Source organism: Temnothorax nylanderi, unplaced genomic scaffold, assembly GCF_030848795.1.
Source record: "Temnothorax nylanderi isolate EJ_2023f unplaced genomic scaffold, tnyl_v1.0 TNYL_tig0013_pilon, whole genome shotgun sequence".
In the NCBI taxonomy this organism is placed as follows: domain Eukaryota; kingdom Metazoa; phylum Arthropoda; class Insecta; order Hymenoptera; family Formicidae; genus Temnothorax; species Temnothorax nylanderi.
In genome coordinates, this window is record NW_027249075.1 from 1,181,120 (window position 1) to 1,200,109 (window position 18,990).

General features: G+C 36.2%; 2 protein-coding genes and 1 long non-coding RNA gene across 6 annotated transcripts; 1 reads left to right on the plus strand and 2 right to left on the minus strand.

Moving 5' to 3' along the window:
• Positions 1-4,701: 4,701 nt before the first annotated feature.
• Positions 4,702-11,750, minus strand: Ir68a (Ionotropic receptor 68a). The gene is made up of 9 exons (XM_071697826.1): positions 11,107-11,750; positions 9,801-9,978; positions 9,374-9,516; positions 8,409-8,717; positions 7,923-8,028; positions 7,173-7,468; positions 6,600-6,935; positions 5,781-6,168; positions 4,702-5,364 (listed from the first exon to the last, which is right to left on the minus strand). Exons 1-9 carry the CDS (start codon positions 11,172-11,174, stop codon positions 5,068-5,070), a joined length of 2,121 nt encoding a protein of 706 aa, XP_071553927.1. The 5' UTR covers positions 11,175-11,750; the 3' UTR covers positions 4,702-5,067.
• A 539-nt stretch (positions 11,751-12,289) lies between these two features.
• LOC139768008 (uncharacterized) lies at positions 12,290-14,386 on the minus strand. The gene is made up of 2 exons (XR_011717261.1): positions 14,075-14,386; positions 12,290-13,045 (listed from the first exon to the last, which is right to left on the minus strand). It is a non-coding gene; the product is annotated as an uncharacterized lncRNA (long non-coding RNA).
• On the plus strand, positions 13,601-18,974 carry LOC139767998 (peroxisomal acyl-coenzyme A oxidase 3). Of its 4 annotated transcripts, none has more exons than XM_071697805.1 (12): positions 13,601-13,741; positions 15,433-15,583; positions 15,670-15,795; positions 15,942-16,097; positions 16,164-16,311; positions 16,420-16,710; positions 16,801-16,964; positions 17,043-17,286; positions 17,364-17,597; positions 17,708-17,862; positions 18,076-18,369; positions 18,466-18,974. In XM_071697805.1, exons 2-12 carry the CDS (start codon positions 15,455-15,457, stop codon positions 18,553-18,555), a joined length of 2,031 nt encoding a protein of 676 aa, XP_071553906.1. In that variant the 5' UTR covers positions 13,601-13,741; positions 15,433-15,454; the 3' UTR covers positions 18,556-18,974. The 4 variants fall into 4 exon arrangements, with proteins under 4 accessions (XP_071553906.1, XP_071553904.1, XP_071553905.1 ...); XM_071697803.1 differs by lacking the exon at positions 13,601-13,741 and adding an exon at positions 13,877-14,103; XM_071697804.1 differs by lacking the exon at positions 13,601-13,741 and adding an exon at positions 14,507-15,090 and having other exon boundaries at positions 15,183-15,583.
• Positions 18,975-18,990: the final 16 nt, after the last annotated feature.

Sequence of the window (18,990 nt, forward strand, 5' to 3'; positions counted from 1 at the left end):
TTTTTGTACACCTTCTTAAATGTTGTCATAAACGTGCAATATTTGTTAAGAAGGACACTGTTTTTCCACAATCATTACATTTTGCCTTATGTCCTGGTAACTCCGAGTAATATTGCCTGAATTTGTCAGGTAGTGTGCGAGTGTCATTATTGAGATGTCTCTTTAAATGTGCTCTGAATATTGCTGTGCGGCTTGTTGGATGAGGTATCTTAATATGTTTTTTACAGGTCGTGCACTTCACCAGCGTAGGTTTCAATTCCTTGAAACAATTCCACAACTCGCTGTGTCCTCTTCTCGGTGCCATTATAATTGTCCTGTAATACAGATTGTCTGATACTAAATGTGATACAGTGATCGCCACAACAATAAGCGTTTGCAAAATTTGTCACAATGGACAACAAGAGGCATGGCTTATTTATTAGCATGTATTTTATATGGATATATAGTTTAAATTTGTCTAATCACCAGAACGTACATATGTATATATGTTGATAAAACTTATATTTTTTAAAAGAAGATTAAAAAACGTACCAAGTGTACGTGCTCCATGCAAAATCTTTATCAAAGAAAGAAAATTTTGACCTAATTTGGTCTTATAATGCCATTTGTATTTTTTACTACAAAAACAATAATATCAAGAGGTTTGCGCCAAATAAATATGATAAATTAGTAATATCTGGTTTTCTTAATGATGTTTCTTTATTATACTTGTTGTGTACCTGTTCTTTTTTAGAATAGCGATACACAACCTGTTCCGGTTTCTTATTATTTAGATTCACACATAAAAAACACTTGGTGCCAAGTATCAAGAGTTTCTACGGTGTAAACTAAGCCATAAAACTATATACTATATTGGAATGTAAACTCACATGCTAGCGCTCGGGCCACGAGAAGAAAAAGACGGATTGATTTGCGACCGTTCTCTCTCTGTTTAGCAGACTTTTGATTGGTCAATAGTATTCAATTGTTGTCGTAATCGAAGTACAGCAGGGGTTCATGAATTACGCCTAGGCACACCTAGACATCCTGTGTCCACGATGCTAGCAACTTGGTCCAAGTTCTCGGACCGAGGAAAAGTTACTGAAACTTGGATCGTGGACAAACGAGTTTTGCATCCAAGTTCAGTGTGTCTACGATCCAAGTTTCAGTAACTTTTCCTCGGTCCGAGAACTTGGACCAAGTTCTAGCATCGTGAACACAGGCCTTAACACATGACTGCATTCAGAAATTCAACCTGGGTAACTCTAAGTTATAATTACGTACACTATAACATTAGAATTACGTAAGTGCGCCTAGGTATTATTCCTGCATGAACGCTAGTATAAGTACATACAGTAGTGACACCGAGCGTCAGCACCTTTGATATAGTGGGTCCCAGGTCACGTAACTCGCCGCCATCTTCTAGGCTGTACGAACGCTTAAGAGAGAAAGAGAGAGAAGTATCTTTCTCTTTGTCATACATATAGGCCGCCATATTCGTGGGAAGATAAAATTTATTACCACTAAAAAAAGTTCAGTCTCTCTACTGTGTATACTTATACTGTGACTCTAAGGGGCTGCGCACAATAAAAGGAATAGGGAACAGGGAACAAAGAATAGGGAACAGTTCAATATTAAAATATATGAAATTCATTAACATATATAATTTATTAACACAGAATAGACGAAAGAAGAAATAGCGCTAACAGTGATGAAATTTTATTTTATATTCTGCAAACCATGTGCACAATGCTTATGTTAATATTAAACTGTTCCTTATTCCCTGTTCCTTATTCCTTTCATTATGCGCAGCCCCTAATGCTATAGGTTGAATTTCTGAACGCAGTCCAACAAAAAAGGAGAGATTGGTCGCAATTCTTCCTCCCGCTCGTCCCGTTTTCTTCTCAAGTGGAGTCAGTATAGAGTGAGTCGAGTTCAGATTCTAGTTTAGTATATAGTTCACTGCGAGTAAAGTATATCAGAGCTACCATTTCAAAAAAATTTTAACATTTGGTAGCCATGCTTATTCTTAAATATGAGCTACTACAATATGAAAATTAAAAAAATATTTTTATTAAAAGTTCAGTTTACCATATATAATTCACTTTTTGAATATATTATTTTATAAATGGCTCACGGAAGATTGAGCGATTATTCAAAATGTCATTTATTGTTTATTTCAATTAACATTCATAGAACCAATGCGATGCAACCAATGCAATATTTCACACTATTAAGGATGAGTTACAGGACTCTGACAGAAGTAACAATTAGGAAAAATTTGGGTCGAATTGTAAAAAATTATAAATTAATAGAAGTATGAATTTTTTATTATATGTTTGTTAAGTACATTTAATATGCACAATATCTTGGTATAAAAAATTATATTTTATAGTGAATATTAACATTATTGTGTCCATTTTTTAGAATAACATTTTTTAAAACTGTAACAATAACTTGAGAACGTTTTTCGATTAACTTCATATTTGACACAAATATTTATCATAATTGTCTACTAATCAGAGGCTTTTGTCTACTAATCATCAGAGCAAATTTTATAACCATTAGTTATTTATTTATTTATTTTACTAGTTCAAATCTTTTAGTGCTATTGTGTATTGAGAGTAGCTGTAAAAAATTTCCTGCAAATCGGTTTACTATAGTTTCTGAGATACTTCTGGTACTGATTTTCAAAACACTTTCAAGAAACACTATAAAAGGCCGGTATTCATAGTCGGTTCTTATTTCAAAACCGTACGGCTCTGTGATTCATAATATCTTAAGATCGTACTTAAGAATGTCTTAAATATAAGATCCGACTATGAATACCAGCCTAATAGCTGCATTCTGTGGACAACTACAGAAAACTACTCTTTTTTTCCAGACCATAGAGAGAAGTATTTATAACGATAATCTTATAATCTCATTTCGCTATGTTTTGCATAATAAAATTTAATTTTTGCACCTAATTGTTTTGTTTTTATTTTATTCCAGTTATTAAAAGTTTAATAAAAATCGGACTGGCATATGAAATACAACGAATCTGATGTTGCAACATAGGGTGCTTTTCATTTAGCGACTCAAGTTGACACAAGCGTCATTTTGTCTCTTTTCAACATCTAGTGAGCAACAAAGATAGAGTGACGCTTGTGTCGACTTGTATCGTTAACTGGAAAGCAACCCTTAATATCATATTTTCAAAACGTATTGTACATTTTGCATTCTGTGTAGAAGGCGCTAAATAAACATCGTATGATTCATGTGATATTTGAACGAAACGCATATTCTATGTAATATAATATTAATTTTATGATATATATTTACTGCGAAAAAGCGCTTTTGCTCCGCCGGATACTTTACTGTATTATTAACTTATTTTTATTTATTTTACAAATGTTTGAATATTATGCCCACGACTTAACCCGAACGGGCGCTTCATTTCTTTACATAAACAGTCACTTAAGACTATACTTTTATACCTCAATTAAAAGTCATTGTTTATATTAATTATGTATTGCATATTTTGAATTATTATATAATGTATCAGTATTTGAGAACAATGTATATAAATTTATTCAACATTTTCTGAAAAAAATAAGGAGAAACCAAAAAAATATTTTTACGAAAAAAGCACATTATGAATAAAAGCAGCTTATAATGACCGTATTTCTAAGAAATAAAGATATTAATTCATAAAACGTTTTTATATTGCAGGTTTTCAATGGAATTGTATATTTAAAGGTTCGCGTAAAAAGAATAATTATATTGTAGGTATAAGCTAGCAATACGCTATGCACGAAACACTATACCGTTTCTTTTGAAATGCATATGTTGATAAAATCATTACTGATTATAACTAAAATATATTCTTTTGTACAATTTATAAAAATAAAATATCTCATATATCAGAATGTGTTATTATATCTTTTATCAGTTATAATTATCAATAACAGTGAAACAAATATTGTAAAATAAAAAATAAAGAATATATTTAAAATGTTGTTACATGTAGTAATTATTTAAAATAATATATTAAATACGTAAGAATCTATTGCTGCGAAAGGGACGCCGATATCAAGGGGACGGACGTACTCTCCTTTTGGGTCAATAAGATTAGATTTAGGACGACGAAGAGCGCCGTGAATAGTGCTCGGAGGATATTCGTGAGTACGAGGAGGGAGAGACGATGTTGGTTGTGTTCGTGGGTCAAAGGTACTCTCTTCGGTCGTTGGCGAAAACAGACCACTCGGTATCGACAATCGACTATTGACGTACTTTATATCTTCTATGTAATAAGCGTTTAATAAGACTCGCTCGAGTGGAAAGCGACGGGAGACGGAAGGTCCGAACGAATCACGTCGCGAATTGCTGCTGTCGCGGTGCTAGCCAAATATCGGAAGATATGTCGGCGTGATCGACGGCACGGTCATTTTCCGAAACCTCGAGGAAATATAGCTTGAAAATGTAGACAGATACTCATATTCTCAACTCTTTTTTAGCGTAAAAGCGCGCTTTTATTTCTGAGATGCTGTAGTATATGTAACATGAATTATAGCACTTCAAAAATAAATGCGCGCTTTTATCGATAAAAAGAGAGTTGAGAATATGGGCCATGGAGAATATGTACCTTTAATCTAAATGTTTTTGATTACTAAAATCACAATTATTATAGAAACAAATTAAGTTAACTGACTTAACTATTAGCAAGATTTAAACAAAATATCAATATATTTATGTTTATTAAAAGTTCACATATGTCTCTTAGACTTTCTCTTAGAGTTGCTCCAAATATTTTTCTTGGCAGTCATTATGTCATACTTAATAATAATACACGCTCCATGATAGCTGAGCGGATATAATGTCGCAGAGTCGAAATAACACGGTGTGGAATTATTTTGAAATATTAAACAGTACTGAAATAAAATGCAACATTTGTAATAACATTTATAAATATGATCTATCCAATACAAAAATATATACACTTAAGAGAACATAATATATATTTAATGAAGAAGATCACTTAAAGTGGCGCGTATTTTTTTCTTATTGACTCGCTACATTTACAGAATAAACGCAAGAATAATTGCTTTAATTAGTTTTATTCTTCTTAGGTTTATTATTGCTTCTATAAAATGCATCGAGATTATATTTGTCGTATTTCGGATCTTTTAAGACGACATATTTCCAGTGCAGAATTTCGCCGAATAAAGTTAGGAAACTGAGGAGATAACCGATCCCGAGAGCAATAAGAGCGCCGTATAACTTGCGTAGATCTACTAACGCGATCTCGGATTTTGATCTTTGCCGTGCCTCATTGATCTTTGACCATTCCATAACATCACTCAGCCATTTGCGCACCAAACCGACTTCTGTCATCCGCCTCACCTAAAATGCGAATTAAAATATGCTAAATAACCTGATTTTATAAAAACCTAAGTAGAACAAAAAGTCATGATCGATGAGATCATGACGTTAAAAATTGATTTAATGTGTTAATTTAACTGAATTAAAAAATCATCTGTCTTCCGAAAGATAAATTCTCTGTATATAGCGTTCTAAGTGTATATAAATAAAATTTATTTGATATTTAATTTAATTTCAAATAATAAAAGAACAATTTTACTTTGTCAGATTTGGCGCTGAGAACAAAAACATTATATTTATATGTTTTGATAAATAAAATTATTCCGATAAAAATATTTTTTATAAAAGAGCTCTTCTCGTGTTTCTCAGCATGCTGCGTTCTCAATAATTCCTCCCGCAGCTAATTATACTCTTTAATATCGTCAAGCAAAGTATACCCATAAATCCACGTGGGGCTTGAGCGGAGAATTCTTTTCCATCCCTAACGCGATCGGCATATGGGCGAAACATTCCTCCATAATATGTAGATTGTATTTCACTGACGATTCAGTGTTTTTCTCGCTCTTATTCTGCCGATCATCTTGCTTATCGAATATCCGCCTTCCGCGAGCGTGTTGCAATAAATATGAGTTCTCGTAGTAACAAAACCTCCCGTTCGCCACTCGATCGATCGCATCCTCCTCGTTTTCCGTCAACTCGTATTTATTGCCGATCTCGAGACTGTGCGAATCCGAGGAGGCGAGGAAGAACTCTTTGCCCTCTTCGTTCCATCCTCCTACCGCTAGCGACGATCTCGTCAGCTGCGCTAAAGTATCGATAGTTACTCTGCGGTGACAAATGAATAAATGACGTTAACTGCTGGACATGACAGAACGGGAATATATCTTTAATTCGATATTAATTCAATTAACTAATAAAAAATACGACCTTGTTGTCTATTAAAAGCTGCGGTATTCCTAGTCCGATCTTATATTTAAGATCGTCTTAAATATTATACTATCTCGAGACGCCGTACAGTCGTTTCATTGGCTGGATGAAGTATTAAGACCGCTTATGACCCGATTTAAGATCTTAAATATAAAATCAGACTGTAAATACTGTCCTTAGTTTGTAATTTTTTACTTCCGAGCGTTAATAATAATTCGAATGTGTGCAAACGCCTCGACGTTTCCGTCAAGAAAATTTCAAATCTACGACGAGAAGAACACATCCGAGATCCTTTATACACATCCTGCAAATATCATCGTGTACTGTACTTAGCGGCAGGCTTTGACAGGGTCGCCGTCATGCTGGCGCGGTAAATGACGGCTGCCAGGATGCTGTAGATCCACCACCAGCCGATGAAGACCCTCACAGTCCAGGCGTTCGGCAAACGCGGTAGGGAGACTTGGAGTAACATACTGTATGTGTACAGCACACTGTTCTGGAGCTCGGTGAACAGATACAGACCCTTCATACTGTCGTACGCGTCCAATTTGTCGTGTTTCACATACTCACGCGAGTCTATGTATTTCTGATAGAACACCGCAAACACGTGGAAAGCTACGCCGGCCAACAATAGGGTGCAAAGAAGCGTTATCCACGCGTTCAGCCTTGAAATGTGAAAAATGTAACGTTACGCGATATAAATGTGTGCAAAAAGATTAAAGGAATAAACTGTTTTTCTGAAACTTTTCTGAAATATTATAATATATTCATTTGGCAAAAATTTAAAGGAATAATATTGCTAGTCATTTTGGTTAATTGCAGTCTTGTACTGTTAATTCTTTTAAAATCTTTTTCAATGAATGATTATTCGTACAATAAGCGTACGAATTGTGATAACGTACCTGAAAGGTAGTATCAGTAATTTCCATGAATTATCGGTTAAGGCTTCCGGCGTTAAGAAGGTAAGGCATTCCGTATTATACGGTGTGGATAGGTCGAAATAATTCAGATGATATAGTGTATAATGTAGATCTCCGAGAAAAAAATCAGCATTTTCGGCAATCGCCTCGCCGATTAGGCCCGTGTAGCTATCGTTATCTCCCTCATGACCCCATCGTCCCCATCTCTCCTTCTCGATGTTAGCAGGCATATAGTAATTCGTTTTGAAGTTCATCGCTTTTGCTATGACTCGGATTAACTGAAACAATGGGCCTTCCGTCAACCGAGATCTCTAATTTTTTTTATCTAAAAAACAATAAGACGAAAATAAGGCGAGAAACAATTTGTATTTATTCTTATGCACTTGAACATGCTTGGAAAGAGGGATGTTGCTTTTCTAAAATTTTGTAGAAACTTAGACTTTTGAAACTTTAGATCAGTTTGCGATAAAGGAAATAAAAAATTAATATCTAACAGAGTAATTGATTAATTATATTCCGTTATATAAATCAGCTGGGATTTAGTTGCATATTTCGTTGTTGTCGCCTACTCTCCTCTTCTTTCAAAATCGAGTGTCTTATCTATATTATAATAAATAATTGCTAATTTATATTTTGTTGACATCATGTTTGATACTTTTTATAATTATTGTTTTTAATTTTAGTTTTCATTTTTATTCTTTTTTCTATTTTATTTGTGGCTTTAATACGTACTTCGAATTCGATACCCAAAGCCTTAGGACTTGTAGTTGTTGTACTTTGTTGGTAGTAATCTCGCGATGCTTCCGTCACGGCCGGTATATGTTCGAAAACTGCAATTCTACAAGTTTTGTTGGAAAATTAATCTAACGTTATATAGGACTGAAATAGATCAATTACATTTTTCACTCTGCGATAAAATTTAGAAACTTAAAGTTACAAAATTCTACTAAAGCAATATTTCTTTCTTGAACAAATATATGTTGAGAGCCAATTATATAATGATAATTATTGGAATTTATCATACGTGTTCCAAGCTCTTCATTAAAAAATATTAAAAAAGATATTTGAGGTAAATCACAATTTGTATACAGTTTTCTTAATTTGCAAAGTTATCTTCAAGTCCGAAGTTATGATCTGCAAAACAAGTCTCGCAAAATCCCGAGAATTATGAGCCTCATTAAATTTTCATGCATTTATTAACAAATGTTACGTACTAACCGCAAACTCATGCCATGAAGGTCCGTAGTTTTCGGAATGTAGTGATTGTTACCGTAACGCAATTTGCCATTCTGCCACGTATCGATGTACTTGATCGCCGTGAAGTCTCTGGTATACGACGGATAAGAGACGGTATTGAGATCGATTTGTTTCACGGTAATTCGTTCACCCGAACGGTAATTGTATGTGTTGTATCGTCGTATGAACACCACGTTAACAATTCGATTCCAGATGTAATGCAATTCGGGCCTGAACAGCCGATTGTCATGCAGAAGTAAGAAGTAACCGCGCGTGTTGATCAGACGTTCTCTGCGGAGGTCGTAAGAGCGATTCAGCGTATGAAAGAAATTAAAAGGATAAAAATTTAATTATACAAGCCCCGGCAATAATATGAGGATACAAGTTACAGCGCGAATATTTTGAGAAAAGTAAAATCAAGGAAATAATTCTTAGAAATAATTCTGCGATTCTACAATAAAAATAATTTAATAGAGCATGTAAAGAAGTCTAAATCTTCAATTTATAATGTTACTTATTAATTTGCAATTTACACATTTTTCAAGTAACACGTATTGAATTATTTAGAAATATTTAGAAATAAATGGATAATTAACTGAAGGTGTTAAAATTAACAAGTAACAAGGAAAAAGTAAACTTCGAAAGTCAAAAGAAATAATTCAATATAAAGTTATAAAATGTACGTTTCAAGGTAGAGCCGAAAAGTACAATTTATAACTTTGTATTGAATTACTAATTAAATGTTACATAACATTAACACGCGCAACTAATCGCGTTTGGCTTTCAAAGGTAATTTTTTCCTTATTACTTGTTGAATTATTTATGGACAACTGAGCCCTCTCCGATAGAGAAACGTAAAATCATTATAATTCCTTTAATGACTAACATAATTGTTAATTGTTAGTAAGTCTGTATATTCTTGATTTCACGCAGTCTCGATTGTTTACCCTTCGACATATTGCAGGAATCGTGACGTTAGCAGCCCATTGCTGATTAGTATAACATACGCATCGCAACCTTTGACTTGTTGAAGCGTTCTCGCTATTTTTTTCCTTGGCGGTGAAAACTTTTCGTTATCGCGTACGGCGATCTGAGAAGAAAAAAATGCGACAAAAATATGTATGATAAAATCGCTTTTATCATAAATGTTTATATGATAAAATAATGCCGTTTTGTTATCGAATCTGATTAGATGCAAAATAAGAGCAAGAACGATCAGCTTTTAACTGACAAGTTGACTTGAGCAGAATTAATTAAGTTTCAAACATTTACCTTTAAAATTTAACTACATAATAAACATTTAACTATAAATTTTATTAAAATCGTATGGTGAACAAAAACTTCCGCTCGGAGTATTTTAATCGCAATACTTACATCGTATCTCAAGAAGGAAGATATTTCGATGGCACGCACATCGATTAGTCGACGATAAGCGGGATCGGTAACGAAAACTATGCAGTTGCTGTGCGTGGCGATCTCCTCTACGATTTGTTCGACCACCGATTTCAGATCGTTCGCTTTGCGTTCGCACCATCGCAGTCTTTCGAACCTTCTGCAATACGTGCATAAGAACAGTTTGCTTTATTCAATAAATTCTGCTACACGTGCAATGTTATTCATCGGGATGAATAACTAGCGCCACAGAAAAAGGCGCAACAATTAGATGCGAGTATCGAATTTACATCGCTTTTTTAAGAGCGAAAACTGTAAAGCATTAGCATCACGCAACAGGATAAAATCGCGCATTGCCACGTAATTTCACATTTCTTCAACGACTCTCAGCATTCTTCTCCGAGATCAATCGATTTCGAATCGTTCCCCTCAGTCGGTTTTTAATTTTTCGATATCCATAGAAGCATATTTTTTATTATTATAGGGGAACGGGGGGTAGCCCCGGACATTATTGAAATTCAAGTATACCGCGTATCTATGGCCATTGTTTAAACATTCTGCATATGTCGAGATACGCAGAAGGGCTTTAGCATATTCGAATGTTTAAACAATGGCCGTAGATACGCGGTATACTTGAATTTCAATAATGTCCAGAGTGGGGCTACCCACTGTCCGAAGCTACCCTCCGTTTCCCTACTTTAGCGACTTTTTGTAATACGAGAATAATTTACTTCATAAAAGAATCAGATTATTTTATTCTCGCATAGCCAAATCTGTCGAGATTTTGAAAGTGTCTGCTGCAAATTTTGTCGGTAGCCAGCATAAATATAACAGTATCTATTAACAGAATATAATGGCAGATTGACTGCAGAAATTGAGCAGAATTTGCCGTTTCGTGACCATTTAAATGATGCATTCCAGTTAAATGCTTACAAAATGATTCTGTTCGGTTTTTGTGACAATCTACAGTCATCTAGATTATATCGGTAGATCTGCGGCAGTCAAAACGCGAGTTTAATGCGGACACAGGTGATATCGGATCTATTGCAATATCTGAGCAAATCTGCTGCGAATCTATTGTTATACCGCTCGCACAATTTGCTTATTAGATTTTATTTTAACAATAGCAGAAATGAGAAATCGCACAATAACGTTCATAATTCAGTTCTAAAATAAAAGCATGCTGCACGTCTCTCGTGTTGCTCCTAATATCCTTCTTTTTAACCTTTTATATTGACCGGGAAAATACGCTCTTGTGTCGAAATCTATACGATTATTGCAGTCCTACCTTTCGGCACTGATGCGGGCGAGTTGCGAAAAGAGAACAACAGCCACCGTTATTGTCGCAGCACGCATTATTTCGAGGGATGTTTGTCCGCGCGCGCGGCTCGTCGAAGAGAATCTTTCGCTCGTATTAAAGTATTAAACTATCGATCTCTTGGAGCCCTCGCTCCCTTTACTCTTTCGCGATTTCAATTCTTGATGATCTTCATTGCGGGCAATTGTGTTTGCAACCCGGATCGCCGGTAGTCATACATAATTCCTCGCAAAAGTCGACCGTGTCGAACCAACATTGATGCAGCGAGCGTCGAAGCGAACGCTTTGCTTTGAATAAGTTATTTCACTTACTTATTAGGAGCGTCATTGGACTACGTTTACACGGCTGCTTATAATCCGGTTTAATAACACTGCATACTATCCGATCCAAAATTTTGCTTCTTTTGATTATAGCGATCATTTAAATATGAACCTATTTTGATACTCCAAACATTTGAATCAATTTTTGATATTTTGATATACTAAAAGAGTTGTAGTTTAAGAGTGGTATTCATAATCGGATCTTATATTTAAGACCGACTTAAGTACAATCTTAAGATGTTATAAACCAATCACAGAGCGTATTATAGCATCTTAAGACGTTACTTAAGACGGTCTTGAAATAAGAACGGACTATGAATATCGGCCCAAGTCTCAAAAAAGGCTCATATCTAAATGATCATTATGATCAAAAAAGAAAAATTTTGGATCGGATAGTATACGGTAGTTGTTAAACCGGATTATAAGCCGCCGTGTAAACGTAGTCATTATGAATCCAACTGCGAGCATGCAATTACTGTATTCGAATACATTCTTTGTCGAACTTTGCAGTTGTACGAACGTTTTCCCGACGACTAATGTTTACTTCTACCAACGTAGATTAAGTTTAATCTCGGTTTGTTTAACTTATACATGCCGCCATTGGGGATCGAAGAGAGAAAGAGCGAAAAGCCTTAAAAAGAGAAACTCAAGTAAAAAATTAATGCGAGCGAGCGTGTACCGAATGCTCTATTATTTTTCATAGGTCAGCTATTATCTGTTCTTGTTTGAATATATATAGCCACGCTTATCAGCGTATTAAAAATTTATTGCGTAAAGAAGTAGCCAGTGATCATCGCACTCTTACACACACGTCTCGATTATTTTATAACAAAATTTATGCAAGAACTTTATTCCGCTCACAAATAACACTCGAAACAGCAACAGAGAATAGTAAAAAGAAACATAATAGAAAAAAGAAAATCATTGTGTTTCGCGAGCTCTTTGATGAGGTCGACTTTTTTATCAGACACTATGTAAATCGTAAGGCTTATTCTATCTTGTTTTTTTCTTTTGCACATTAATGAATGTCAGTAGCTGTATAATTTATTATATATTTATTATGTATCTCATTTTTATATAAGCACTTATGTACATATATAATGCGAACAGAAGCATGAATCGAATTACTTTTGCAAAATTTAAAATATTGCCATTTTATATTTGTGCATATTTATTAAGATACATATTAATGCATCGCATAACGTGCATCTCAGAGATACATAAAATATCGATACATATTGCATATGATAATATTATCGATCATTGCTTAGAACTGGAATTAGACATTTAACTTTTTCCAATTATTAGAACTAGAAAGGGATAAAAATTAAGTCGAACCGAGATTAAAGTTAATCTCCATTGATAGAAATGAACATTATTCGATCAGATTTTGGTCGGAGTAATCCTCTCTTCTTCGAGACACGATATCGACGATCTCTCGTGGCTCATCTCGTTAGAACGGCGCTCTATTGTACGAAATAAACACAGATTCCGACTCGTCCTCGAGTGAAAGTCCCGCTAATTCCAAAGTCCGGATCAAGGGACAGAAATCCCGCTCATCGACATCCAGATCTTGCTTATGTCTCGCTCTACGCCAAGCGAAAAGAATAATCGCAAAATATAGTATTTAAGTCGCCGTTCGTTTTCTCTTATCTAAAAAGCGCCGCGCGTGATCTAATCTCGCGGCGGGAAGAGGGGACGGAATAAAATCGTCATTCTTATACGGCTTAAGCCCCTTGCACAATGCCAGGCAACAGGCAATAGGAACAGGGAATAGAAATCAGAAATCATGTATAAATGCAGAATAAACAGTGACACAAGCAATAGACACAGAGTTTCCGTCACGTTGGAAATTCTGTGCCTATTGCCTGTTGCCAACCAATCATAGCATTCGAATTTTTTAGGTTGTAATTAACGATTTTTTGGTTATTTCCTGTTCCTATTGCCTGTTGCCTGGCATTGTGCAAGGGACTTTATACTCCACGAGTACGTGCGCCGAAGTCCGACGGTAAGTCCAATTCAAGGCTCCCTCGCGTTTCGACGTTCATTATCGCTCCTTCCATTTTCTGCGACAGTACTTAATAATCTCGTTCATAAAAAAAAAGAATAATAAAGGAAGGGGGAGAAATTAAAACGAAGGCTGCCAGTGCCACGCTTCACGGCCCTCGCGCAATCGCGGGACCGATGTTTCTCGAGTGATTATAAGGATTCGTTATTCGAGACCCAATCCCGCCGTGCCTCACGGTTTTCCGCTCCGGCCGCTAAAATAAGCAACAAAGCAACGGGTAAGCAGTACATACTCTTATCGGTAACAACGATAACAATTAAGGAGATACATATGTGATATGTACGCGTCACTGCGCTCGTTTAATGCAGTTTAATGTGCACGTGCAAATCGAGGACGAGAGCCCGCTAATTGCGTGCGAATACCGCGAATGAACAGTCCGCGCGCCCCGCCGCGCGCGCGTTCGGTTTACAGAAATTTGCAGGACTCGCGTCCGCTATTCAGCCCGTCGTCGTCGAGTCGCGCGGAGTACGGCAAACGTACGTGGTGCGCGTACTCGCCCGGACTTTTGAAACGAAATCGACAGGATATATCACGTGTGACAGGACCTTACCTTCATCGGACACAAGTGCGAGCCGCGAGGTGCGAAACTGCGAAAACGCAACGATTCGTTTTTATTTCGCTGCTGCTGGCTGCTGCGGCGTATCTCTCACGCTATTTTTCTCTTTTCCCTCTCTCTCTCTCTCTCTTCTCTTTCCCAAAATCCAATCCAGCAGATATCCCGTTCTTTGCGTTCGTCCTTCCCCTTTTTCTTTCCAACGTCGAATATTGCGTACCTGAGTATTTCGTTTTAAGTGCGAAAAGAATGTAACGTAGTTCAGCTGTTAGGATCACTCATTACTCATTCTATATACAAGTGCGTAACATATATATCAATTAGAGAAAGAAAACGCGCGCGCGAGAGAGAGAGAGAGAGAGAGAGAGAGAGAGAGAGAGAGAGAGAGAGAGAGAGAGAGAGAGAGAGAGAGAGAGAGAGCGAGAGAGCGCACATTCGAGGCCGCTGTTTCTGTTCTTTTTAACTGCACCATTGCACTTTCCGCACTGGTGCTCCAGCTTTTCTCTAGGTTTGCTCGCGTCGCATGACTCGCATGCCCCACCGTGCTCCTAATCACTCCAACGCGCTCCAAAAACTCATCTGCTCCAATCGCCACCTTTTATCCCGTGATCCAAGTGCTCTTGGTGTTTATTGGAGTATGCGACGCGAACAAACCTTCTTTTACGCCGTCCGAGCACTCCGAGCGTGCTCGGCCTTACTCGGCTCGTTTCTAGTCCACGTGAGACTCGTGAGAGTACTTGGAAAGAAAAAGAAACGATAGAGACGCATCCGATCCCCTGACTCCACGCGGAGTGCGGACTGTCGCGGTGACTGGAGAGTAGAAGAAAGGGGGATGTGCGATTAAAGTTCACGCGCTGCTACTGCCAATCATATGTCAAGTGTCAATCATATTTTGTCTGTCCATAGTTCAGTCCAGTTTTGTATGGCTTACTGTGATGTACTTGGTAGAATTTTCATTATCGTAACGATAAAACAATAATATGATTGAATAAGATTGCTAAGTGTGTTGAACGGCATATATCTCTCGCTTTATATGACCGGTTATCTACTATAGCTGCTTGCTGTCTCGAAATTTTATATCAGATGATATTTGTCTTTTTACAAGCGCCTCTGAAACAATTTCGAAAGCGCCAGTCACCGGTGCGGTGACCGGTCACCAGATGACAATCGGCATGGTCAACGTGACACACAATTATTGACGACGCGGTGATTAATTAAAATTTAAAATAAAAGCGCGATTTTTTTCGCATCATGCCGAAACTGCTGAATAACCGTGTGTTATCGTTCTTAATGTCAAACGGTAAGATTCGTCGTAATCGTTGCTCATCCACGACGAATTATTGCGAAAATTCTAGTTTCGCGAGAGATAGACGCGCGATGTCCACCGCCAGTAACTTGATAAAGGATTTGCCGGGGGGACCGTTGGACGCTTATAGGAAACGAGCGACGTTCGACTGGAAGTCGTTCAAGTTATCTTTGGAGGGAGAGGATTGCGTACGGTATCAGGTAACGAAATCAGAGTGGAACGTGTTAAAGTCTATACCGTAGCTATTGATATAAACGTGTGACTAAATTAGCGATTGAATGTCTAGAAGAAACTGTGGCAACTTATCGAAAGCAACCCGGCGGTGTTTCGAAAGTCGACGTCGAAGAATTTGGATGATCTTCGAAGATGCTGCAACAGTCAGTTCCAAGTACTTCGCAAGAATGGCATAGATGTAATTATAATAATTCATTTGTCCAACAAATTATAATAATTATGATAAACTACAATCGTTGATAAACAAATGAACTTTAGTGTAAGAGTATTCGAAACGATATTGGAATTTTTGTACTTAAAAATTTTTGTATATAATCTTTTTAGCCCATGGATGACCTTCAATCTTACATGTATATTTTTCAATACGATGGGTCGATACCGATTAGAACGAGTATCTCGCATGGTATGGTACCAGGTAGCTTATTAACACTGGGTACCGAGCGACATCAACATTTCGTAGCAAAATTTGGCACTGGAAATGTATGTACAAACATACGACACAGTCTGGTGAATTATTATTGTAAAATTTGTTAATGTTGCTTATAGTATACCGCCTGCTTTGCGCTGACTGAAATTTCTCATGGAACCAATGCGAAAGGCATGCGAACCAGAGCAACGTATGACGTAGCAACGAAAAGTTTTATCCTTCATACGCCCGATTTTGAAGCTGCAAAATGTTGGGCAGGTGGTTTAGGTAAGCTGAGTTTTATAGTCGATATAGAATTGACTAATTGTAAGATGCAGTGATATTTGATATATTAAGTATAACTTTACATATTTTCCAATACACTGTCATTTTTAGGAAAATGCGCGACGCACGCCCTCGTATTTGCGCAGCTAATTACACCGGACGGAGTGAATCATGGCCTGCACGTTTTCATCGTACCAATTCGCGATCTGAAAACTCATCTACCTTTTCCTGGCGTCACCGTTGGTGATATGGGTGAAAAGATAGGTCTTAACGGAATAGACAATGGATTCTTAATGTTTGACAATTACCCTATACCCCGTAGTTGCCTGTTAAATCGCACCGCGGATGTCAGCGAGGACGGAAAGTATGTTCTCGCTCTAAAGGATGAACGAAAAAGATATGGTAGGTGGTAGGAATTAACATTAATATGACAAAACCCATATGCCATATTTTGTAATTGATTTTATTGAATTTCATTTTTTATCTATGCAGGCTCGTCATTGGGTGCGCTCTCAGGAGGCCGTGTCACCATTACTGCAATATGTGGACATTATATGAGCCTTGCACTAACGATTGCTATACGTTATTGCGCAGTTAGGAAACAGTTCGGCCCTACCGAGAATAATGAATTGCCGGTCATAGAATATCAAACGCAAGTACGCATAACAGGATTTTTACTTTGAGCTAAACAGAAAAAAAATATCACATTTGGTGCAAAATATGTATGTTTCTAGCAATGGCGAATCATTCCTCATTTAGCCGCAACGTATGCAATAAAAATATTTTCATTGGCGTTGTACAAAAGTCTCTATGATCTTCAAATGAGTCGCTTCATGAATGAAGATGGAGACGCGATTGCCGATCTAGGAATGGAGATACACGCGTTATCTTCTGCAACGAAACCATTATGTTCGTGGATTGCGCGTGACGCGATTCAGGATTGCAGAGAATCTTGCGGTGGGCATGGATACTTAAAAAGTAAGTGCAAAATCTCAGTCTTATATATATTACATGTACATCTTTATAATTATATTCAATTATCATTTTATTATTAGTGTCTCGTTTGGGTGATATAAGAGCTGAAAACGATGCGAATTGTACGTATGAGGGCGAAAACAACGTACTTATTCAACAAGCAAGTAATTGGTTGTTAAATCAATGGGCTAATGTGATTAAAGGACAGCCCGTGCCATCGCCCCTTAATTCTGCAGATTTCCTGGTGAATGCAGAACAAATACTTAAGACCAAATTTAATCAAACTACAGTGGAAGGTGTATTGAAGCTTGAAAGTATGATAAAAATGATTCTTTGTTGTATTAAAATATACTACTGAAAGTTATTAGTTTGACGAATGACTTAGGTTTACTGCAACTAATATATGTTATTTTCTTAATTTTAGATTTGCTCTTAGCTTTTAAATGGTTGATTTGTTATTACTTGAAAAAAACACATCAATGTATAAAGGAATTCAAATCAAGCGGAATGTCTGATTTTGACGTAAAAAACAATTCCCAAACGTTTCTAGCCCGAACCTTGTCTCTCGTATATGCAGAGGTAAATAAGATATTTATATGCAACTAAAATAGAGAAGAAACGACACATATTTTAAACAATTTGTATTATACTAAAATTTAAACTTTAAATTCTAGATTATTAATGAAAAATACACGTGCATCTTTTATGCAATAAATATACTTTGCATCAATTTGCATGTATTTTACAACATTACCATAGAATGGAATTAATACAGTTAATTTCTTCTTACAGCACGCCGTAATGCTGTACTTTGTTAAATGTTTACAAGATCCAAAATGGAAAGAAAACGAAAGAGAGGTATTGACAAAACTGTGTTCTCTATTCGGAGCTATAACATTGGAGAAGAGATTGGGAGATTTGTACGGTGGTGGTTATGCCTCTTCTAACAGTAATATAGACGGTCTTTTGCGAAAAGGAATTATAACGCTGTGCAGAGACTTAGTCGACAATGCTGTTGCGCTAGTTGACGTATTGGCACCGTCAGATTTTGTTCTTAATTCTGCTCTAGGAATGTCTGATGGCGAGGTATATACTGCTGCTACTATATATTTATCAAATTATTTATATATGTAATAATTATCTTTTCTCAATATGTAAATTGAAAATGCTTTTTTATACTAGGTATACAAGCACATAAAAGAATGGATATTTAGAGACAAAGAGAACTTGGAACGTCCATCGTGGTGGAATGAAATCCGATCTAAATTGTAATATTAGAGGCATGAGATTTACGGATACGAGTGTGAGTTATTCCTACTTTTTTACATTCATAGACTTTAAAATAATGTCTTCAAAATCCATAACAACTTGAAACAAATGTACAAATTCATGTCGTTCGTCCAGAATTGTGCATATATTGATATTTAAAAACTGAAATAATTTTTTATATGCTGTAAAAATGAGTGCCTCGACATCAATTATTGTTACACTTCTAATGTGATAATTGATGCTTTAATATCATATTGTTAATCTTTGAGTATATAAACTGAATATAGTTTTTATACATATATTGTTATATTGTTAAGGGTTTTTACATCTTGTTCATGTTTTACTAATGTATATAATATCGTTTATATTATATTTTGTTATACACATATATTATTAAAAAATATAAAAAAATTTTAAACATTTTTGAACACTCTAAAC

Bases quoted from the DNA above. Each gene is read 5' to 3' on its own strand.
- LOC139767998 (XM_071697803.1), top strand. From the start codon at position 13,892: ATGAACAGTCCGCGCGCCCCGCCGCGCGCGCGTTCGGTTTACAGAAAT. The intron at 16,312-16,419 runs GTAAGCTGAGTT...TGTCATTTTTAG, and splicing joins ATGTTGGGCAGGTGGTTTAG to GAAAATGCGCGACGCACGCC. The intron at 17,287-17,363 runs GTAAGTGCAAAA...TTTTATTATTAG, and splicing joins TGGGCATGGATACTTAAAAA to TGTCTCGTTTGGGTGATATA.
- Ir68a (XM_071697826.1), bottom strand. From the start codon at position 11,174: ATGCGTGCTGCGACAATAACGGTGGCTGTTGTTCTCTTTTCGCAACTC. The intron at 9,979-11,106 runs GTAGGACTGCAA...CACGTATTGCAG, and splicing joins GCCCGCATCAGTGCCGAAAG to AAGGTTCGAAAGACTGCGAT. The intron at 6,169-6,599 runs GTACAGTACACG...TTGTCACCGCAG, and splicing joins CTGTCAAAGCCTGCCGCTAA to AGTAACTATCGATACTTTAG.